Below are 23410 nucleotides of genomic sequence, written 5' to 3' on the forward strand. Positions count from 1 at the left end.
CTTCCTAATAGAATTCCATTGGTGAGCCAATGGGAAGTTCCTCTTCTGCAGTCTGTCTCACTTTTTGCCTGAACAAGTGGGGTCTTAGTATACACACCACCTGTTCTTTCCCTTTCCTGAAGTGTGGTGTTTCCTGTAAATTAGATTGTCTTTTCTCAGAGCCTTGCATGTCAGTAAACAGGAAGGACGAGGCCATCTGCTTAGAAACTATCGTTCTGGCTATCGGGCTGGATGACTTTGTTGAGAGAGAGAGAGAGGGTGGGGAGAGGGTCAGAGGGAGAGAGAATCTTAAGCAGGCTGCACGCCCAGCGCAGAGCCCCACTCGGGGCTTGATCTCCCGACTCTGAGATCACAACCTGAGCTGAAATCAAGAGTTGGATGCTTCACCGACTGAGCCACCCAGGCACCCCAATTTAGCCGTGTTTCTACAGCCCCCAGGATTTGCTGGGTGTCACAGCACAGATTATCCAGAATTAGCCAGGGCTTGCTATCAGAGATCAGAGCAACATTAGGATGCACAGAAGTACAGCTGCCAAGCTGGGCCGTTCCTCCTGGGTTCTGAAGAGGCCTAGCCTGTCTACCTGCAACAGGCACGTCCTGAATGAAATTAACTTCCTACCCAGTTAGGTACTCTGCTAGGAACACTGTTATTTAGTGCACACAGATCAGAAATATTTCTACTGTTCGTGCAAACCGGGCTATAGCTCCAGTGACAGGAGAATAAATGTCGACACAGGTTAAAGAACTCATCTCTGCTCTCGATGGTTCTTTCCCCAGACAGTCTAAATGCTGGAGAGAGGAGTTCAGGATCTGTAGGTAGTCACCCTGAGCATTCCCAGATTTTTCTGCACCACCAACCCCTTTACTATCTTTTCATCTAAGGAACCCAAGTGTTGACAGATTCATTCTAATAACAATGTTTCTCCTAGAGTTTTAAACAGTCACAGCTTATGACTGGTAATATGATAACTCGCCAGTGTTCCTCAACACAAAAAAAGCTTGAGGCTTTAGTTATCCTGTGCATCTTTACTGAGGGGAAAGTTTCTGTTGGGCTTTTGTAAATAATGGAAATAGGTCCCAGGTGCCTGTAACTGCCTTTGTGGATCCAGGGGGGGCCTGGAAATCTTCGGCTGTAAGTCAAAGGCCTATCCATTCAGCTGCTAGAGAAAGGACTGCAGGGACAAGAAACTGCAGCTGGGGTCACTCCTATTGAGACACTTCAGCCACCACGCAGTCATACAGAGCTGATGTTTATCATGTTTATTCGTAAGCTGATTGTGCTCAGTGGACAGCACATTTCTGGGAACCTCCCAGAGCCTGGGGATCTGGGCTATGGTCACAGATGGTGCAGGAGGCTTCACTGGTGTTGGGAGGCTGAGGGCTTTCCCTGGGCCCTTCTGACAGGGAAGCAGGAGAGGCTGTGAGCATCACCATCATAATTAAGTTAGGGCTGTCTCCTTTCTGTACCTCCTCCGTGTCCTGTAAGAAAGGAAAGCAGCAATGAACTGGGCTCAGAGCAGCCCTCTATCCACATACCAAAAAGAGCATTCCAGAGAGGTTCTACCAAACAAGGCAGGAGCAAAGCAGTTTGTTTATTCATTCACACATTTAATGAAGAGTCATCGGAGACCAGGCACTGGGGGCCCAAAGGTATAAAAAACATGTTGCCGGGGGGCGCTTGGCTGGCTCAGTTGGTGAACATGCGACTCTTGGTCTTGGGATCGTGATTTCAAGCCCCACGTTGGGTGTAGAGCTTACTTAAAAACAAACAACCATGGGGGCGCCTGGGTGGCTCAGTCGTTGAGCACCTGCCTTTGGCTCAGGTCATGATTCCAGGGTCCTGGGATCGAGCCCCGCATCGGGCTCCCTGCTCGGCGGGAAGCCTGCTTCTCCCTCTCCCATTCCCCCTGCTTGTGTTCCCTCTCTAGCTCTCTCTCTCTGTCAAATAAATAAATAAAATCTTTAAAAAAAAAACAAAAACAAAAAACAACCATGTTCCTTGCCAGCAAGAAACTCCTAGTCTAGTAGAATTTGGGGGTGTGCCTGTGTACTGAAGCACATAATACTGTCACAAGAGGTACTGGTCAGTCAGAGGGCACAGCAGTCACTTTCAAATGGAGGAATGAGGGAAGACTTCATCAAAGACAATGAAGAATTGGTGGAAGTAAGTAGTGGGAAACAGGGGCACCTGGATGGCTCAGATGGTTAAGCGCCTGCCTTCGGCTCAGGTCATGATCTCCAGGTCCTGGGATCAAGCCCGGCATAGGGCTCCCTGCTTGTGCTGTCTGTCTGTCTGTCAAATGAATAATAAAAAAAAAGGAGTAGTGAGAAATAATAACCTTCCAATTGGAAGGAAGAGCCACTGCTTGGGAGTGGTAAGCATGTGGGTAATTCAAGAAATAGTGAATATTGGGGATAGGTGTGCTGTTGGGAATATGGAAGATGAGGCTGGAATAACGGGTGTGACCAGGTCATGGCAAGCTTGAATGTCAGACTCCGGAGCCAGAACTGTCCTTAACCACAACAGAAAGGCAGCCAAGCAGCACGTATTAGAACACCAGAAGCCAACACCAGAAAGCTGAATGGAACAGGCACAGAGTTTGGTGACCTTGCTGACCATGGTGAAGACCTGCAGTTTCTAAATTTCAATGTGGAGAATAAAGCTGTTTGGGACGGGTGTGTAAGGCATTAAATTGTTAAGAAAACTTGTGGGTTGAGAGAATAAGGGTACATAAAAGACAAAAAGTCTGGTTAGGATCAACCCAGTTGGAAGAGATCCCATTGAATTTTTTTTTTAAGATTTTATTTATTTGAGAGAAAGAGCAAGAGCAGGGGGGGAAGGGGCAGAGGGAGAGGAAGAAGCAGACTCCCTGTTGAGCAGGGAGCCTGACATGGGGCTCCGGGGCTCCACCTCGACCCTGAGATCCTGACCTGAGCTGAAGGCAGATGCTTAACCGACTGAGCCACCCACGTGCCCCATCCCAGTGAATTTTTTTTTTTTGTGAAGGTTTTTAAAAATTTATTTGACAGAGAGATAGCACAAACAGGCAGAGCAGCAGGCAGAGGGAAAGGGAGAAGCAGGCTCTTTGCTGACCAGGGAGCCCGATGCGGGGCTCCATTCCAGGACCCTGGGATCATGACCCGAGCTGAAGGCAGCCGCTTAACCAACTGAGCCACCCAGGCACCCCATCCCAGTGAATTTTTAAGGCAGTAAGATGTTTTTCTCATCAACATAGAGCAAAGGCAAAATAAAAACAGCCAAGTGAGTCAACTTATTAAAGGTCTGCACTTCCGTTTCAAGGGACCAGAAACTGCTACCAGGGCAAACTGCATCAGAGTTTAGATGCCCCACCCCCTTCCTGTTCCTGGTTCACGTAGGAGAAAAGGAAGTCTTACCTGTTAGTCATCGTCGTCGTCATCCTCTGGAACAAAAATGTCATGCTCCTCAAGTAGAGCGGCAAAGTTCTTGCTAATGAGCGTCCCGACATAGAGAAAGGGGATCACAATGGAGAACACACGAAGAAGGCCGAAGGACATCTGCAGAGGGTCAGAGCGGTGGCTGTGAGCTCCAGAACCAACTCTGGACCACAGAAAGCTTGGCCCCTCAGGGGTACTCCGGTGGACCCCAGACCCGTAATACGCAACTACTTGATTTTGGAAACATTCAGAGCAAGAAAAAAGAAGAGATAAGGTTATTTTATGGCCATCAATGTGGCTACCAGAAAGAAAAGTATAATGCATTCATTCTAGACATCTAAAAATTAGATGTGCATGTACAGTGGAAGGATACTCCATACAGTTCTTTAACAGATTCCCCAGTGCCTGAGAAGTTTAATTTCACCACGTTAAATCTTAAAAACAACCATGTTTTGGAAAAGTGAGCATGTCTTGGGTGCCTGGGTGGCTCAGTTAGTTGGCGACTGCCTTCAACTCAGGTCGTGATCCTGGAGTCCCGGGATCGAGTCCCGCATCGGGCTCCCTGCTCAGCGGGGAGTCTGCTTCTCCCTCTGACCCTACCCCCTCTCATGTACTCTCTCTCTCTCATTCTCGCTCTCTCAAATAAATAAATCTTTAAAAAAAAAAAGCATGTCTTTACCATAAAAGATGTCAGATGGACTGGGGCAGTTTCAGTAGAATTTCAACATACCCTCTCATATTTTCCTACGGAGTTTCAAAAAATTTTTTTCCAGCTATGCCTTTTTATAAGGCAGCTCTTCCCCAGTATGGACCTTGCTGCTTGCCACACAATCCTGAACTCACTTGTCTGTGCGAGCCAGCACTAGCCATACTAGCTTTAAGAGAATTTTTGTTTTGTAACTCCCACACAACCCTGGAGTCAAAGAGCAAACTTGTTTGGTGTAAGGGGCTGTTTCCATTTTACTTAGAAAAACCCAAGAGTACTCAGGGCATGTGATGGCATTCAGTGGTGGAAAAAAATAGGACCTGGTTGGGGGTGGGGGGTGTACCAGCCAGACACCTGAATTCCAGACCCTAACTCACTGCTAGCTTTGGAGCCTCACGGCTTCACTGCTTTGGCCCGACTCTTCATTTGTAGAAACAGTGATTGTAGTAATTCCCTGCCCACCTCTCAGGACTGCAAATCACGTGAATTAAGTACTAGGTCAAAACTCATAAAAATATAAGGTCTGTCCCACGTACCCTTTATTTACAAAGCCCTTTCACAACTCATTATTTCATCCCATCAACTGTGAGGTAGACAAGAACGGAGTGGTTACGTGATCTGTCTACACTGGACACATAAAGCCGTCTTGTGGCCTGGAGAACTAGGGCACCACGCTCCCCACGATGAACTAGTGCAAAGTGCAGTCCTTCTCAGCTCTCACCCCCCATCCTCTGTCTCCGTGCGCCCAACTCAATACCGGGATCTGACCCATTTCCTCCCACCTGTCAAAATAAGCAGCGCATCACTGCTTAACTTTGTCCTTGATCCGTCTTCCGGTCTAAGGCGGTCGTATGATTGGCCTTTGCTCCTATCAGTCAGCGTCGACCCGCACACACTCCCCATAATGATTGGCCGCGGCCCCTTCGCCCCGCCTCCAGGCAGACACTCACTTTCACCGGTTTGGGCAAAATGGCGCCGCTGCGAGTAACGATGACTGACCTCGACGGTACCAGGCTCCGACCTGAACCACCCCCCTCCGGCGGAGACATCGCCACCCTTCCTCAAGCTCGGTCCGTTCCGGAAAGCCCCGGATCGGACGGCTGCCAAAGCCAGCCGGCGAGCCGCTCCGGACGCCATCTCCCAGCTCCGCCCCTAGCCCGGCACCCGAACCCCACCACCCGGCCCCTGGGACGCCCTCAGGAAGCGCAACGCCCCAACCCTCGCGAGGCTTTTGGGATCAGACGCGAGACCCAGCCCGCACACTTGCGCAGTGCGCCTAGTTCCTGTGGCGGTGCGAAAGAGGCGTTTGTCACCCGCCCGACGTGCTGACGTCACGAGGGGGGCCGACGCCGCAGTAGCCGCCTCGTTCAGGGCCTGGCGGGCGGGGTCGTCAGGCGGGCGGTCCCGGTGGAGCCTTCTTACTTCCGCCATTGTTCCCTCACCCTGGAGCGCCCGGGCGGGGCAGAGCCGGTGATTGTTGAAAAGAGAAGTCACTTTCATCGACCCTCAAACAGTTGTATTTTTCTTTTTTTATTTTCAGACCTATTAGTTGTACTACCTGGATGATTTTGTAATTTTTTTAAAATTTATTTGACAGAGAGAGACACACCGAGAGAGGGAACACAAGCAGGGGGAGCGGGAGAGGGAGAAGCAGGCTTCCCGCGGAGCAGGGAGCCCGATGCGGGGCTCGATCCCAGGACCCCGGGATCATGACCTGAGCCGAAGGCAGACGCTCAACGACTGAGCCACCCAGGCGCCCCATGATTTTGTAATTTTATTTCTTGCCAAGGTATGCGTTATATATAGGCAAATGAAGGGGGGAGGTGGGGGCTTTCGCCAAAATTGGTCAAGTGATTGTTGAAATAAACGAGGAACCAAAGTGAGTAATAAAAACTTAGTGTTTTAATCATATAAAAAAACATTGTAACCGTAAAAAAACGATAACAAAAGCCTGTAGTATCTGTGTATAAAACAAGGCGCAGTGGGCTGTGGGCTCGTGCATGGGGCTGGGAAACAAGCCCGCCGGAATGGGCGCCGGACCCTGGTGGCCTCTCCGCGTCCTGGACTTACGAGGCTGAGTCGAAGCTTCTAGACCTAGTGGGGCCCTGGGCAGTGTACCCAAGGTCCTAATAAGGGCTGGAGAGGCTAAGAAGGGGCAAATTGTGTGCAGGCAGAGGGGGTATGTCTGGACCAGGCTCTGCATCTTCCATCCAGCCGCTGCTGCCACACCCCCAGGGCTCAGGCTAGTCTGGCTGCTGGCTCTCTCCATCCAGCCACTTTGCCTCCCTAAACGATCAATAAGAAAACACTTGGCACCACTGCTGCTGAAAGTAGCAATGAGAGGGTCTTGGCAGATAAGCACTGGCTGACAAGCAGGACGGTGAATGAGTTCCCAGGCCAGGTTCAGGATCAGGAACGGCTCGTTGGGAGTACAGTTAGGAGAGAAGAGTTTATCACACGGTGCTGGGAATCCCGTGTCCAAGCTCCTAGAATGACCGTGACTGAGAACCAAAATAACAACCTGGCTTCCCCAAAGAGCCCCATTGCCTCCCAACTCCTTTAGCTTCCCAAGTGGCAGCTCCAGGAACTAGCTTCTAAGGACAGAATACAGGAAGGATTTCTGCCACCAGCCCCTCCTGGGGCAATGACCAGCACCATCTATAGACAGGGCAGCGAAGGAGAGAAGCTGGAGGCCCCAACACTTTCTGAGCAGAATCAATCCCTCTGCTGGCTGAAGGCCCTCTCCCTCCAAGGGCCCCACCCAAACTGCAGAGTGGGGTCCTATGCCCCACCACTCAGGAAGAGCTGGGCCCCAGAAACCCCCGGGACAATAAATCTACTTTCTCGGATGATGTCAGTCCCTCGAGCCAACACTTCAGCCAACTGGTATTTAAATGTACACAAGACTCCCGGTGTAGGAAGTTGTGCTTGTAGTCTGGTGTGTAGGTAAAAACGCACGGCAGTCTGTGGCCATGTAATAGTCCCCACTTCCTCCCGTTCCTTAGTATCCCCTGAGCGAGGGGCAGTCCAGCACAGCGGCGGGAGACTTGGGTCTGGCTCTGGGGCTGCTAAGCAAGCCCCCTCTCCTCTCTGGGCCTCCGGAAATAAAGGGGCTGGAAGGAATGATTCCTCAGTCCCCTCCAGGCACGGGGGTGGATCTGGAACCTGGAGAAGGTCTAAAAAGCAGGAAGGAAAGAACCCTCTCAAAAAAAGCAACTTTACACCGAATAAACCTGAAATTCCTGAAAAAGCACTGGCCCTGGAGTCCTGACCAGCAAGATAAGGGCGGAACCCGAAAGGCTGAGGCTCAGGGCCCATCCTGCTTCTCACGTTCTGGCTGGCTCCCCCAGACCCTCTGCAGCCACCTCTGCCTCAGCTCCATGATCTCCTCGCCATACCAGTTGTGCAGGGTAGAGAAGTAGGAGGTCTCAGGGCAGGAGGGGCTCTGCCTCCTGCCCAGGAAGTGCCTGGCAGGGCCCTGCCACTTGGCCAAGCCCCGCCCTGCTGGCCTGCTGCACCTTTCTTCAACCAAGTCCATGGGGCTGCAATCCTTGGAGGGGGAGTGACCGTTTTCCAGGCCCGGAGACCGGCGGTCAGGAGCCTGGGGCTTACAGTGGCCACCAGTGGCCTTCCAGGATGAGTGGCGCTGCAAGGCCAGGCTGTGGCGGGCATCACGCAGTTGGCTCTCCAACTCGCGCACCACCAGGCGCATGTAGCCAAAGCTTGCCCTGGACAGGGCCTTCACCCAGGCCTCCTGCGCCGCGGGCCCATCGGCCGCGAGCAGGTGTGGGCGCACACCAGGGGCGTCGAAGCGGATGGCGAAGGCGAACTCCTCAGACACGGGAGCCTCGGCCAGCTCCACTGTGCAGCCCTCCAGCACCACCAGGCTCAGCGGGGCCCGGCTCTCACGACTCTCAAAGGAGAAGAGCAGGTTGCCTTTGAGGACAAACCAGCACCTTCGGCCAGTGCCACTGGGGGTCGGTGGAGCCCCTGGCCCGCCCCAAGTGCGCAGAAAGCCCGTATGGTCGGCCGGGGAGTCGCTTAGTGCATAGTGGGCCACACTCCTCTCATTCAGCTTCATGGCTCCCATAAGAACTGTGAGGGGAGACGGGTGGCCACAGGTCAGAGAAGAAAGCAGCCTCTCTGCCCCTGTTGGGAAAAGAATGCTGGCTCTGGAGGAGACCTGGGCCCCTGCCCTGAGGCCTCTACTCACTTGCTTTGTGCCCCGAGCTCTCAGTGTCCTCATCTGTGAAATGGGTTGGTGTCCCTGCCTTTCCTCTCAAAGGGTGAGGGGCATGCAAAAAACTGGACAGCAGAGGACTCAGAGAGAAGGATAATGTGACTGTCCCAGACCAGAAGGAATGGAGGGGTTTGATACAGCTTTTTAACATCCAAAGAAAAAAGCATCAGCTGAGCCGAAATGGACCCCGAACCCATAGAAATCATTGTGCTTAAACCATCCCTTAATCCAGGGGACCCTTAGCTCCAACCCTGAGGCCAAACCTCCAAGGTTTCTGTGACCGTCCTGGGCCCCTGCCAGCCTCTCTCTTCTTCGTTAATGGCACAGTTATCCTTTAGTTAAGAATCTGTACCCTTCGGGGCCAGATGAAGGCAGGGTGGGGCAGGCCGGCCCCATTCCTCCACTGGGGGCGCTTAGATGGGGATCGCTAAACAAACAAGAGTGTGGTACGAACACAGGGCACGGCTGGGTAGGACCAACCCCAACCACTGAATGTGCATACCCCACGGATCATAAGTGGCACCTAATCCAACTGTCCTGACTCGTGAAAAACGGAGGCCCAGAGCAGCGAAGATGAACTGCCCAAGACTGCATGACCAGTGAGAAGCAGAGCTTGGTCTCCTGATTCCCTCACACCTTCTGGGGGCGAGTCTCGGCAGGGACCCACTTACCAGCAGATTCACAGCAAGAGGGCGAGGGCCTCTTGTCCAGCCACTCGGCTTAGCCCTTTGACTTTGTGGTTCCTAGGGCACCTGCAAAACAATTGTCAAACCCCGTCACTGCATCTTAAAGGATGAGAACTCCTACTCAGTTTTAGAGGCCCAGTTAAACCACTTCCTCCTCCAAGAAGCCTCCCCTGACACCCTGATAATCTCCCTACCCACCCGCCCACCCAGACCAAGCACTTAAGAGCAATTGACAATCACTTTGCTGAGCTCAGTTCCCGATGCCCCAAAAGGCAAGGTCAGAGTTAAGTGTCCTCAGCTTCCTGCTTTTCCCTTTTATTTTATTTTATTTTTTTAAGATTTTTATTTATTTGACAGAGCACAAGCAGAGGGAGAGAGAGGGAGAAGCAGGCTCCCTGTTGAGGAAGGAGCCCCATGTGGGACTCGATCCCAGGGCCCTGGGATCATGACCCTGGCTGAAGGCAGCTGCTTAACCGACTGAGCCACCCAGGCGCCCCACTGCTCTTCCCTTTTAGCACGTCCCACGGGTTATTTGTGGGCCAAAGTCATTTAATCTGCGAGGCCTGCCCTGATCGCTGGTGCTCCTGATCACAAGCTGACCCAACCAGCAGCCCGTCACGTCTGTTTTCCTTTCCTTCCCCCCACAGTGATGCCCTTTTTGTTTACAGCACTCTCCCCAGCCCCCCCGAATGTCTAGGGCAGGACTCCTCTCGGGAGGAACTCAGCTCGGCTGCCGGTGTAACCTCCAATATCCAGCCCATCAGGAAGAGGACCTCCGAAAGTATTGAAATAACCAAGAATACAACAATGGACAAAGCAATCCCTCCCTCCTGGAGCCTACATTCCAGCGGGGAGACACACTGTGAGCAGACAAAGATAAATAATAAATGAATGGGAAAATTAAGAAAGAAGTAACGTAAGGACCGGTCACCAGAAGGTCTATGGAGAGAAACCCGCCGGGGCCCACGGGGGCGGGGCCATGCCAGTGCCTGGTCGCGGGAGGCGGGGGGGCTCACTGAGTTCCGTCCTGGCGTCGGCCTCACCCCTGTCTTCCCGGCACCCGGGCGCGGACAGGGGCTCCGGGCCCGAAGGAGCAGTGCCCCCGCCCGGGTCGCGAGCCTGGGGGCGGGCGCGGCCCCCACCCCTCCCAGGGGTGCGGGACCCGGACCGCACAGCCCGCGGGGGGCCGGTACACCGTGTGTCTGCACATTCTTTTTGTTAGGGGAGCTGGGCGGGCTGGGGCGTGGGCCCCTGACCCGCCACCGCCCGAAAACAGCGGTCGCCTCACCGGGAGCCCCCGGGCACAGCGGCGGCTGCCGCCTCAGTCTCCGGGTCCGCGCAGTGGGGCTGCCCCGCCACGTCTCCGCGGGCCACGCCTTCCCGGGGCCGCCTCCTCCAGAGCCCGCCGGGCTCGCGCTCCCCTCCGCGCCGCCGGGCGAGCCGACGCCCAGGAGGGCGGCCCGCGGGATGGGCTGAGCCTGCGGCTCGGGGCGATCCCGGCTCCGGACCCCGCGCCTCCGCCAGGGCCGGAACGTGGCCGCGGGCGCCGGGAGACCCCTTCCGGGCGCCTCGAGTTACCCTCCCGCCCCTCCCCTCCGCTCCCGCGGCTCACCGGGCGGTCCGCGAAGCCGCCCCTGGATCCACGCGGGAGGGAAACTGAGGCCCGAGAGGCCCGGACAGAGCTGGTCAGCGGCGGGCGACCTCGAACCCAGGGCCCCACCGCAGGCCGTCCGCGGGCCTCGGGCCCAGCCCACCGCCGGGAGAACACGGAGTCCTTCTCTCCCCCTCTCCAGCCCCCTCATCCCGCCCGGCCCACTTTTCCCACAGAGCCAAGCCTGGGACGGCTTCGGCCCGGCGCCTCCTCTGGGCGGGCTCCTATCCAGCCCGCGAGGCCCGGCCGAGCTTCCTGGCGACTCCACCCGGCCCCTGAAATTCTCGCATCTCTGTTTCTGGGGGTTATCCTTTTCTGCTTCCGCCACTCCCAGCGGCCTGCCACCCACCCGCGGCCCCCAGGCTCTGCCTGGAGTCGGTCTGTTTGGTAGGCTGTAAGTGAAGTTTGCAGGAGTGCTCAACCGCACGCCGGACGCTAGGGTTCCGACGGCCCATGGCAGCCGGTGAGGTCGGAATATCTGCCCATGAACTTGGTGGTTCCCAGCTCAGAGCTCTAGCCTTTCCAGTTGCCTGCGGCCTAGAGTGTTCTTCCTTCTTGCCCCTACCCCTCGGCTCTAACGTCTTAGGGCTCCTTCATATCAATTAGGTCTCAGCTCAAATGTCCCGTCCCTGACCAGGCGAAGGAAAGTAGCCTACCTTCAAGTCTCTATCACGTCCCTGCGTTGTATTTTCATTATAGCACTACCCACTATAGAAACTTCCCTATATTTATGCTTTTATTTCCTGTTATCTGTCTCTTCCACTAAATTTTAGTCAGTTAATAATAGAAACCGTAATAAATGTGTTAGAAGGGAATAAGTGGTATGAAAAATATAGGAGGGCCAGGGAGCTTGGGAACTGCTAGAGTAGCGAGGCTGCAATTTCAAATAGGATGGTCAGCGTAGGCCTCACTGAGAAGGTGGCCTTTGAGAAATACTGTAAGGAAATAAGGGAGCCAGTCATGCCAGAATCTCTAGGAAGAGCATACCAGGCAGAGGGAAGAGACCTGTTGTGTGTTTGAGGAACTGTAAGGAGGATCGTGTGGCAGGGAGGCAGGGAGGAGGGGGAGAGCGGTAGGAGATGGGGTCAGAATATGTGGGTGGGGCTTTGTAAATCTGTGAGTCTCTAGACTCGGATGAACAGCCATCACAGGGTCTGGAGTGAGGCGTGATCTGAGTTATGTTTTATTTTTTAATTTTTTTTTAAAGATTTTATTTATTTATTTGAGAGGCAGAGACTGAGAGAGAGCACATGAGAGGGGGGAGGGTCAGGAGGGTCAGAGGGAGAAGCAGACTCCCTGCTGAGCAGGGAGCCTGATGCGGGACTCGATCCAGGGACTCCAGGATCATGACCTGAGCCGAAGGCAGTCGCTTAACCAACTGAGCCACCCAGGCGCCCCTATTTTTTAATTTAATTTATTTATTTTTAGCGAGGGAGAAAGAGCCTTCCAGCAAGCAGGGGCGGGGGGGGGGGGGGGGGCAGAGGGAGAAGGAGAGAGAGAATCTCAAGCAGGCTTCATGCTCAGCAGAAGCCCAACCCTGGGCTCCATCTCATGACCCTCTGAAATCAAGAATGGGAGACTTAACCTACTGAGCCACCCGGGTGCTCCAACCTGAGCTATGTTTTAAAGGAGTACTCTGGTTGCTGTGGAGAGAACAAATGCAGGTGGAAGCCGATGGGTGACAAGGTTGCTGCAACCAATAATCTAGGCAAGATGTGATGGTTGCTGGGAGAGTAATGAGAGGTGGGTTTTGAAGGTAGAGAGCAACAGGCTTTGCCAAAAGACTGGATGTGGGGAGTGAGGGAAAGGGGTGGCAAAGAGGACTCCAAGGTTTTGGCTTGAGCATATGGAGAGTTGCTTTACCTGAGAAATGGAAGGTCTTCGGTGTTCAGTTTGGGGCCAGTTATGTTTGAGATGCCCAGTGACCATCCAAGTGAAGGTGCAAAGAATAAAGTGTTTGGCACCTACCTAGTAGTTGCTCAATAAATATTTGATGAATGAAAGAGAAGGAATGTGCAGAGTGCGTGCTTGGGCCAGTACAACCGGTGGCTGGCCCAGAGTGTCAGGTAGGGGAGGAGAGTCTCTTGGCTTTGCAAAAACAGTGCCCTACACCTGGTTTGCTCTCCCCCACCCATCTTTGTCGTAATGCCTATTCATCCTCGACTACCGTTTTTTTTTAAAGATTTTATTTATTTATTTGAGAGAGAGAGAATGAGAGAGAGCGAGCACATGAGAGGGGGGAGGGTCAGAGGGAGAAGCAGACTCCCTGCCGAGCAGGGAGCCCGATGTGGGACTCCATCCAGGGACTCCAGGATCATGACCTGAGCCGAGGGCAGTCACTTAACCAACTGAGCCACCCAGGCGCCCTCGACTACCGTTTTTGAGTGGCTTATTTTGGGTCGTGCTTCATGGCATTTCCTCACTTCCTTTTAATAAAGCAGATATTCACGCCATACTATTTACTAAGCGTCTACATTGTGCCGGGCACTACGCTTGCCTTCAGGGACCCCGCAGAGGTGAAAGGACTACCCTCTGCGGGAGCCGTGGTACCCAGGTCACCCAGTTCTTAAACCCGCTCGGCTGGTGCCCGCCGGGGGTGGGCTCAGAGCCGGAGCTCGAAGGGGGCGGGGCTTTGGGAGGTTCGGGGGAGGGCTTATTGAGCCCACAGGGGGCGGGACATGACGTTGCTATGGGGATTCTGATAGGTTCCGCCGGGGAAGGCGTGCCGCCGTCAGGCTCCGCCCCCCTGGAACGCAGTGGGCCAATCGGGTTACAGCATTGGTCGGCTGCCTCAGAGGCAGAGGCGGAGGCGGGTGGCGTTCTGTGGGCGTCCGCAGGGTGAGTTCCGTGAGTGGGGCACTCTGGGGGAGGGACCCCGCTCTGGGGCTGCTGGGCTGCGGTCATTGGGGGCCGGGGGCAACCCAGACCCGGTGGGAGTCCGAAGCCTGGTTCCAGCCCGACGCCTCAGTTCTTCCCCGGCGTCCCAGAGGCGATCGCTGCCTTTTTGTGGCCCCGGCCCGGCGGAAGACCGCCCGTGGGCGCTCGGGGTTCCCAGCACTACAGAGAGGGTGGGGTCTAACGTCTAAGACACCTTGTTCAGTATTTCTGAGGCCTCCCCAGGCTCGGGGAAGTGATGGCTGGGGGCCGGGAGTGGTGGGCAATGAGGGCGACTTCGGGACGGAGTGGGGGGCCCACGCCCAAGGCTGAGGGCGGCGGAGCTAGCGACGCAGTAGTGACCCCAGTGCTTTTCTAACGTTTCATAGCTTCCAAAGTCCAACGTATAAAGCTGGTAAAAGCAGAGCAGATCTGGTCAGGTCTGAGACGCTGAGTCCAGAGCAATGTTGCTGAAGACAGGTATCTACGCGGGTGGGGGTGGTTTGGGGCGGGTAGGTGACCCGTTGGGGGTTGGGGCTACCTGGAGGAAGTTCCAGCCCTCTGGTGTCTGGGCCTCCTTCCCTGATGTGGGTATGTGGGGAGACATGTTCCTCTCTCATTCTTGGAGCTGGGCCAGAAAGGAGATCCTCCCCACGGAGGAATCAGTTTCCCTCCAAAGAGGCCTCTTCCTTTCATGTCCTCTCTCCCTCAAAGTGGAGAGGTCCTATTTTATGTGTTATCAACATGGCAGAGAACAGCCCTGTTAGGTCAGTACAGTAACTTTATCTTATAGATAAGGAAACCGGCCTGAGGGGCAAGGGTTCACCCAGGTAGGCTGGCTAGGTGCAGGTCCAAGCTGGCTGACCCCTTAAGTCCTTCTGAGGCCTCTTGGGGCCGGTCTGTGGTGGAGAGCTCTGGATGGGAGACCCGGAGTCTGACTACCGTGTTCTATCAAGTTCTGTGTATATGGGGGGAGCTGGTCAGGGTATAGAAAGGACGCAACCTCAGGACTGAGTTTTTACGAATTCCAGCACTGCTGTGGGGACAGCAAGTGGGGACTCAGGCCTCAAACGCAGGGGCCAGCAGTTGCAGGAAGAGCTAGTTCTACCTTAAGCCCAGGAGTCTGGTTCCCCTAAGGTGAAGGCCAGTGGCCTCTGCAGAGCCGAACAGCATTGGGATGGGGTGGCGTCAGGGCTGGGGCTATGGGAGCTGCTGACAGTCATCCTTCCAACCCCCCTGCAGTGGTCTTGCTGGTCCTGGTGGCCCAGGTGCTGATGCTAGAGAATGGGCTTCTGCAGAAGCCACCCATGGGCTGGCTGGCCTGGGAACGCTTTCGCTGCAACACCAACTGTGACGAGGACCCAAAGAACTGCATCAGGTGAGGAAGGCCCGCCACCTCACAAGCCTTGCTCAAGACCCAGCAGAGTGGGGGCAGAGAGTGGAGGGTCAGCTAGAAAAGAGGGCAGGGTCAGAGCGCCCCATTCCAGAGAGAATGCAGCCGGAGGTGACTTTTGGGACATCTGAGACAGCCTGTGACCTGCTTGGGGCCTCTCTGGGAACTGTCAGGCCTGTGGGGCAGGGGCATTATGGTGGACCCAGACCCAGAGGTCACTGAAAGATAACTGTGAAAGCCAGGCTGGCTCAGTCTTGCAAGCCTGGGGGCCCAGCCACTCCTTTCATTCCACCATGATTATGGTTCTTATAGCCTGGATTCACACTCAGATTATCTGAGAAGTCTGAAAAGCTCTTAGGAAGGGGGTGGGGAGTGACTGAACTGCCCCATCCCCTGCCTATCACCAGTGAGCGGCTCTTCATGGAGATGGCCGACCACCTGGCACAGGATGGATGGCGGGACCTAGGCTACACATACCTTAACATCGACGACTGCTGGATTGGTGGGCGTGACGCTAAAGGCCGCCTGGTGCCCGACCCCAAGCGCTTCCCCAACGGCATTGCCTTCCTGGCTGACTATGTGAGCCCCACCCCAGCCCTGCCCTTTAGGTGGGGGTCCACACCACACCCCCCCACACACAGCCACCACTTCATTTAGGGTTCATTTCCACAATCCCTGCTTAAGAACTCACAGTCTGTTGGGGGAAACAGATAAATGAACAGCTCATTTGGGCCCACTGTGGTGGGTAAGAGCCAGGAAAGGCATCTTATCCAGCCTGGGATTTCAGATTCACCAGAGGAGACAATTCTTGAGCTGGTACAAGAGAAATGGTATTTGAGGCAGAGGGGATGGCAGAAGCAAGGCCTAGAAGCCAGAAACTGCCAATGGGAGGTGTGTGTTGGGAGTGAGGAGAAGGACCATGGTTAGCAGAGGCCAGGCCGGCAAACTGAGACCCTTTCCTTTGGACAGTGGGGAGCCGTTGATAGTTTTATAATGGGGCCTGGTCAGATGTGCCTGTGAGGTGGCTCCCCGCCTGAGCCCATGGTGTCCTCAACCCTCCACAGGCTCACTCCCTGGGCCTGAAGCTGGGCATCTACGGGGACATGGGCAACTTCACCTGTATGGGCTACCCAGGCACCACGCTAGACAAGGTGATTCAGGACGCTCAAACCTTTGCCGAGTGGAAGGTGGACATGCTGAAGTTGGATGGCTGCTTTTCGACCCCTGAGGAACGGGCCAAGGGTGGGTCCTAGAGCTGGCTGGGGACCATCAGGTATATGGGGAGGGGCTGCCATGGAAAGCTCACAGGTGCCCACCTGGCTGAACTTGAGCTCGTCTGTCCATATGGCCTCTAGGGGGTAGTATTTCCCAATTCCCTGCACCCAGAGGCTGGGGGGATTCTTGCCTCCCAGGCTTCTGACAGATGGGTTGGCACCATGCCCCACCAAGGAAATGTGTGCAGCTCTGGGTACAGGGGGATGCACCTCCTCTTTTGAGTCTCAGTTTCCTCACATTTGGTGGGAGGTTTGGGCTGAGGCCTCAGATTTCCTCCTGAGCCTCCTCAGTCCTAAGGTGTGGGGGTTGGGCTTCTCCAGGGTACCCCAAGATGGCAGCTGCCCTGAATGCCACAGGCCGCCCCATTGCCTTCTCCTGCAGTTGGCCAGCCTATGAAGGGGGCCTTCCCCCAAAGGTAAGCCATTCTGTGCACCTGCCTGGCAGTGCGCCCCACACCCAAGCTTCCTTGCCTCTTGTGCAGACAGGGCTGCTCTCATCATAGCTGCCCATGTGCTGATTTGTGGGTCTAGGAGAGGGTTATAAGTACCCCGGGGGGGCCTCAGCCAGCCCTGGGTCTAGAGAATAGAGACACTTGTGAGGTGGGCTGAAGGGATGGGCGTCCAAGGCATAGGAACCACATGTGATGGGCTGACACACATCATCCAGCAAGTGGGCAGACTCCTGGTTGTACTGAGTGGGCCAGGAGGTTCAGAAGGCTGGTGAGGCCAGGCAGGTGGGGCTGAGCCTCCCCAGGGGCCCTTCAGCACCTAGGACACTAGAAAGGGTGGGATCAGACCAGAGGGAGAGTGCTGGCAGATGGTGGGACTCACTGAGAGAATACAGGGGTGGGAGTGCGATGGGGAGGGTTGTGGGTACACCAGTCTGGGCCCATACCCTGGGCTTGGCCCCAGGTGGCATGAGAGGGCAGGGGACGCCTTCCTCCTCCTAATCTGGCTCAGGGCCTGTTCTCTCCCCACTCCCCCTCCCCTGCCCTCCGTGTCTCCTGCTGAGGCTCCTCAGCCCCTATGCCCGCTTCCAGGCGGCAGGGCGTGACTCTGTGCTGGACTCTGCCTTCCCCCAACATCCAGGTGAACTACACTCTGCTGGCAGAAATCTGCAACCTCTGGCGCAACTATGATGACATCCAGGACTCCTGGAGTAGCGTGCTCTCCATCCTGAACTGGTTTGTGGACAACCAGGACATCCTGCAGCCGGTGGCAGGCCCTGGGCACTGGAACGACCCAGACATGGTACCAGCATGGAGGGGGATGGCCATGACAGACCTGCTCCCCACTGCCCTGTGCTGTCTTCCTGGATGCTCACCGCCAGGTTCTAGATCAGTGTCTCTAAAACATGTCCTTGAACCAGCTGCGTTAGACTCACCATGGGAGCTTGTTTACCCATCTGATCCCAGGGCCCCACCCCCACCTCTTGGATCAGAATGTTCGAAGAGGGCCTCACAATGCCCATTGTTAACCATCTTCCCAGGCAGTTCTGATGTTTCTTGAAACCTGAGAACTTGGTCTGTAGTGACTCTTGTGTGACATTAGTCCTCTGGAAGGTGAAGATCATGAAGAGTCCACACACTCTTGCCATTCCCTCCCTAGACTGCCCTGCCCTGTGCCCTGGTACCCTCCTGCGGAGCCTCTATGGGCAGAGTGGGCCTCTCGTACCTGCCTCACTCAGAGCCCTGGTGACTTAAGATTTTTTTGCAATTTATCTTATGACTTTATAGCTGTCTCTTCATTCCAACAAGCATTTACTACCAGTGATGATTATCACAATTACATTATTGTACATATTATTATTACATAGGCCAGATAGACACCTGGAGAAACAAATTGGCCTGCTTTGGAGTTTTAGTTCCTGCTCTGCCACTTATCCTTGGGAAAGTGACTTAATTTTTTCTGTGCTGCTTCAGTTTTGTCAATTGGAAAATGAGAATAGTAGCAACCTCATATATGGTTGCTGAGTACTGAAATGGATGATCCTTTAAAATGCTCGGCATAGTTTGGCGCACACACGATGATTATTCAATTGGTATCACTAAGTACGTAACCATGTTGCGTTAACAATGATTGTTTGTGTCCAGTCTGTGGACTGGTTGCCCTGGGGTCAGGAAGTCCCCCTTGGTCCTGTCACCTGTGGCTAGAGCAGGTGGGTGGCTAGGGGCAGGAGCAGGGACTCTGTCCAGGTCTGGTTACCTACCGCTTCCACTCTGACTGTATTTTTTGACATTGGTGTTCCAGTTTATAAACGCTTTTGGCAAGGGGATCCCGTTGGATCATCTGAACAACCTGTGATGTGGCCAGAACATATTATCACCCCATATTCTTGGTGAAATAAAAAGCTGAGGTTCACAGGGAGAGTGCTCACTAACCCCAAGGCCACGCCGCTGGGAAATGGTGTTCACAGACCAGGCCCCACAGACTGTCCTCCTCCATCTCCTCTTGCCTTGGCTACATGTGTAGGGTTGGGCCTCGTGCCTACCTCCCTGGAGAGGATAGAGCTGAACGCTCCTCTCTTCTCTGCCCCCAGCTGCTCATAGGGAACTTTGGCCTCAGCTTTGAGCAAGCCCGGGCCCAGATGGCCCTATGGACGGTGCTGGCAGCCCCCCTCTTCATGTCCACCGACCTGCGTACCATCTCTGCCCAGAACATGGACATTCTGCAGAATCCACTCATGATCAAAATCAACCAGGATCCCTTGGGCATCCAGGGACGCAGGATTCTCAAGGTACTGGGGTGTGGGGAGAGGGAAGGCGAGGCCAAGGGACTGGGCTCCCCTGAGAACAAGGCTGCAAGCCTGGAGGTCACAGAGGGCTGGGCCTCTGAAATCTGCTCAGCCCTAACTTCCTGGTTGCATTCAGTCAAGGATTCTACTGGGAGCTGCTCCAGCCATATTCCCCCCTTTGCCAGAGCAGGACAGCTCATGGGACCTGGGGAAGAGACGCATCACCCCACAAGTACACACGGGACAGTGGGGCCCCTCGGGTTGGAAGTACAAGACTTCTGCACGCGTCTGTGATGTCTGGCAGAGAACTAGGGCTTCCCTCCTGAGCTTAGGAGTTGTTTGAGCCAAGGAATGCAACTACTACTAGTACTAGACTAGCATTAACTATTGAGAACCTGCTGTGTACTGGGCGTTCTGGGTACCTTTTCTCAGAAGGTGAATACTCCTTCCCTGTTTTACAAATGAGGAAACTGAGACTTGAGGAGTCTGAGTAACCCAAGGCCACACAATTAGTAAATGGTACAGTAGAACTTAACTCCAACAGTAGAGCCTCAAAGCTTGCACAGATCCTCACCTCTCTAGTTAAAAGAAATCCACACAACTTAGAGAAGGCACATGCAGAATTGGTGATGCCCAGAGGAAGTAACTAATCCCTACCGGAGGGGCTTATGGTGGGACCAGGCCCAGGGACCTTCTGGAAGGTGGGGCTTCACCCTCCTGGCTGCTCAGGGCAGAGTTCATCGCTCTTACTGGACAGTGCCCTCCACTCCAGCGCCAGCAGCTGCCCACGTCTATCCCTCCCCTTATCCTACGAGCTCTCTGGGACAGGACCTCATACAGCATTTGTCTCTGTGTTCTAGCATGGGGCCTGGCACACAGGAGGTGTCAGGGAGCATCTGCTGAGTCAGGCAAGAATAAGTTGGGGTGCTGGAGGGCCGGGGTATCCCCTCAAACTTCTGCATGACATGGAAGTGCAGGCTGGGGAGACCCGGAGCTCAAAGGAGGGCGAGGGTGGGGATTTCAGGGCCTGCCTGAGCAGGGAGGCCAGCCGGTAGCCACGTTCTGTGCCCAGGAGAAATCCCACATTGAAGTGTTCATGCGGCCCCTGGCCAACGAGGCCAGCGCCTTAGTCTTCTTCAGCCGCCGGACAGATATGCCTTATCACTACCACACCTCCCTCGCCCAGCTGAACTTTGACAACTCCAGCACGTATGAGGTGAGTACCCTGCTACCTGCGGGGCTGCGGGTTCCCCTGGGGGGGCTTGCTGGGGGTGGTGCTCACTCACACGTGGCCTCCCCTAGGCCTTGGACCCTGGGTCCTCTGGCAGGAGCCCAAGGGGCAGCTGCAGGCATGCAGGGCTCTGCTGGTACCCTTCTGTGCACTGGTGTTTTCAAGCTCTGCAAACAGAACTACTCTGTATACTTGAGGCCTGGGCTCTGAGGCTGCGTCCCCTTATTGGTCAGTCCTTGCCAGCACGTTCCTCAGGCTGGCCGTGGGCTGGGGCTTTCGCCACTGCGTGTTTGGGCCACTGCTGGCTTTGCCAGTGGAGAAGTGACGGGAGGTGCAGGGCTCTCACTTCTGTGGGGCACCCCAGAGGCCCACCACAGACAGGCCGAAGTCCAGGCTTTCCAGCCCTCGGAGGGGGGCTCTGTGCAGCTGTTCTTATAGTGGTTTTGGTGCTGTCTCCTCCCGCTGCAGGCCCAGAACGTCTACACGGGTGATGTCATCAGTGGCCTCCACTCTAAAACCAACTTCACAGTGATCATCAACCCCTCAGGGGTGGTGATGTGGTACCTATATCCCATCAGGAAGCTGGGGACGCCCCAGCACTGAGGAGCTGAGACATGTGACAGGCTGTGGCGGCGCTGCTGAGCCCAGACTGTGGAGCCTCCACATGCCGAGGCCAGCAGGCAGGGTTCTCTGATACCCAGGCCCACTCGGTGACCCACGTCAGACCCAAAGTGCAATCTCAGGGCCAGGGTCCATGCCCTGCCCAAGTGTGAACCTTCTTGGAAACTCGTCTTGGGGCGATTTCCCGTGGCATTCCTGGCTTCTACCTTGTCTGCGCAGCCCCACAGATGTTACTGAACAACTCAGCCAGCCTCCTGAGCCCCCAAAAGCAGGGGGACTGATACCCTCCGACCTTTTTGTTCACTCTGAAACCAGGATTTGGAATTTTTCTTATGATTAGGAGTGGAGATCTGACCTCTTGTCAGGAACTCCCATGAATCGTGTGATTGGTTTTCCTGCCTGGAGAAGGCCTTGCAGGCTGACACCACCTAGGTAACCTTGGTTCCGTCAGGTTACCAATAAAGCTGTTCTTTAATCGAGTAGTTGCAATATGGACCTGGGGCCACGGGCACCTTCAGTGAGGGACTCTGGGTGGCAGCACACAGGGTGCTGGTTTCAAATCTCACCTCACATGGAAGGTGTGTGGCATCTTCTGGCTCCTCATTTTCCAAAGTGACCCGCAGACTGTACTTCCTAGACCTGCCAGACTTGCCTCTCACCAGGGAGCCATCCTGCTCTGCCCAACACAGTGGTCGTGATGACACAGCGAAGCAGAGTAGCAATGTTCCCAGGCCCTTTGTCTTGTGCACGCCTTCCCCACCCCATTCGGACTCACTCCTCGGCCCTCCTGCCGCAAGAAGACCCTGATCTGCTAAGGATTTTGTGTTATTGCTTCAGGCACCTGTCAGCTCATGTCCCCCTTTCTGACAGGGCTTCATTCGGTGGTGCCCCGGAGTGGGGTGCCAGTGAGGGGGTCAGCTAGCTTCCTCCCACAGGGCCACGGCAGCTGGCCCTCTGCCTGGCAGTGCCCCAGCCCCTCCCTCGGCCTCTCTTGTCCTAACCTGGCTTCAGAGGAGGTTCAGATCCCCAGCTGCGTCCAAAGACAAGTCGAGGGGCTCTTTGTGTCTTAAAATATATTTCCTTCTCCTCCTCCTTGGGAAAGGAAAAGAATGGCAGGTTCTTGACTGCCTTCCTTTGGTTCCTGTTTCCCAAGCCCTATTCATTTCGCTAAGGCCACAGGGCGCCTGTGGTCCCTGGTGGCTCTTGTCCCCACTTGGAAAGCTGGCAGCAGAGCAGGCAGGTAGGGTTCCCTTGGGCTTTGAATGTGGGAGCACCCAGTGCCCCAGGCCTTCACTATCCTGCCCTGTGGGAACTCTTCTGGGTAGATCTCCCATGCTCCCTCCCTCAGGGTTTGAGTTCCTTTATAGGAATATGGTATAAAGGTTTTACAAGTGCATATTTTACAGTGTCATTTAAGATTACTGGGGCTTCACTGACTGAGTCTGGGGTCATCAGGGAGTGCTCCCTTTGCCCAGCTGATGTCTTAAGGCTGTGGGTCACTTAGAAGGTCAGAAACCTACCTCCTCCCTTGGAGGCCTCTGCCCTTGGAGGCCTGTCACCTCATGCATAAGTTCCAGCTTTGGATCTTGACCACAGTCCTGTTCAAGCCAGATGGAATGGCCTCAGGTGGGGTACACTTCTTTGGCCAGTCCTAGGAAAGAAATCTTTCCCACCACCCTGGGATGTGGCAGGGATGGTGGCTGAGACCATGGACTTGGGAGTCAGGATTAGGGAGCAGCCCGGACTTGACCTTTATTTGCCTTCCAGACCAAGACACCGTTACGTGTCTTCACTTGTGGTATAACTTGTCCTTTTACCCTGGGGATGCCAGATTGATTCTATCTCTTTAGCCTTCATGCTCTCGATATCACACCCTGCCTATCATCCAGGCGTTGTTTTACTCCCTTCTACCCAAGGCCAGTTAGGAGCTCAATTATTTTTTCCCAGTTCAAGGCATCCTTGTTTGGACCCAAGGGTACACCTCATCTTTTAAGAAACATTTTATTACAGAAATTTTCAAACACAAAAATAAAATGGTGAACCTCCATGTACCCATTACCCAGTTCGAACAACCATCAACATGTGCCGATATTTCATAGCTGTCTTCCCACACATAATTTTTGTGAGCTGGAGTATTTGAAAGCAAATCAAAGAAAACTGTAAATACCACTATGTAGCTCTAACAGGTCTTTAAAAATATATGTGACCTTAATACAATTTTCCTGGCCATCAAAATAAAGTTTTTAATAATCTAATAACCATTCTGTGTTCAGTTTTTGCCAACTGTCTCAAAAATATCTTTCTGTAGTTTGTTTGAATCAAAATGCAAGCAAGGAGTCAACAAAAGTGGTCCAGTAATAACCACCAAATGTTCGTTCCCTCCATAAAAGCAATGAAAAACTTGCCACATATTATCAGAATCAACTTTCACAGAACTCTGGAAATTAATCAAAAGCCTGCAGCAACCCAGAGTGCCTTCAGTTAAGACAGACAGTAGAACCTTGGTAGGAACAGCAAGCTTGGTAATGCGTTAGTTTACCCTAGTACTAGATTTTAAATCAGCTATTTTAAATACATTCCCGG

The 23410-nt window shown here is 54.3% G+C and overlaps 3 protein-coding genes across 5 annotated transcripts; 1 reads left to right on the top strand and 2 right to left on the bottom strand.

The window, feature by feature from the left end:
* Positions 1-1245: 1245 nt before the first annotated feature.
* SMDT1 (single-pass membrane protein with aspartate rich tail 1) lies at positions 1246-5673 on the bottom strand. Its single transcript, XM_021687755.2, is given in 4 exon segments — positions 1246-1479; positions 3397-3537; positions 5074-5157; positions 5159-5673. Coding segments are annotated over 3 exon segments (324 nt in total). The 5' UTR covers positions 5261-5673; the 3' UTR covers positions 1246-1479; positions 3397-3399.
* Positions 5674-7168: 1495 nt separating this feature from the next.
* On the bottom strand, positions 7169-8213 carry PHETA2 (PH domain containing endocytic trafficking adaptor 2). Its single transcript, XM_021687754.1, has one exon. The coding sequence runs from the start codon at positions 8211-8213 to the stop codon at positions 7431-7433; it is 783 nt and encodes a 260-aa protein (XP_021543429.1). The 3' UTR covers positions 7169-7430.
* A 5212-nt stretch (positions 8214-13425) lies between these two features.
* On the top strand, positions 13426-23079 carry NAGA (alpha-N-acetylgalactosaminidase). 3 transcript variants are annotated; one of them, XM_021687752.1, is made up of 10 exons: positions 13426-13538; positions 13964-14054; positions 14817-14952; positions 15375-15546; positions 16032-16209; positions 16563-16657; positions 17331-17492; positions 18781-18978; positions 20048-20191; positions 20675-23079. In XM_021687752.1, exons 2-10 carry the CDS (start codon positions 14039-14041, stop codon positions 20807-20809), a joined length of 1236 nt encoding a protein of 411 aa, XP_021543427.1. In that variant the 5' UTR covers positions 13426-13538; positions 13964-14038; the 3' UTR covers positions 20810-23079. The 3 variants fall into 3 exon arrangements, with proteins under 3 accessions (XP_021543427.1, XP_021543428.1, XP_044771717.1); XM_021687753.1 differs by having other exon boundaries at positions 13486-13538; positions 20051-20191; XM_044915782.1 differs by lacking the exons at positions 20048-20191; positions 20675-23079 and having other exon boundaries at positions 13486-13538; positions 18781-19975.
* Positions 23080-23410: the final 331 nt, after the last annotated feature.

Source organism: Neomonachus schauinslandi, chromosome 5 (genome assembly GCF_002201575.2).
Source record: "Neomonachus schauinslandi chromosome 5, ASM220157v2, whole genome shotgun sequence".
Classification (NCBI taxonomy): domain Eukaryota; kingdom Metazoa; phylum Chordata; class Mammalia; order Carnivora; family Phocidae; genus Neomonachus; species Neomonachus schauinslandi.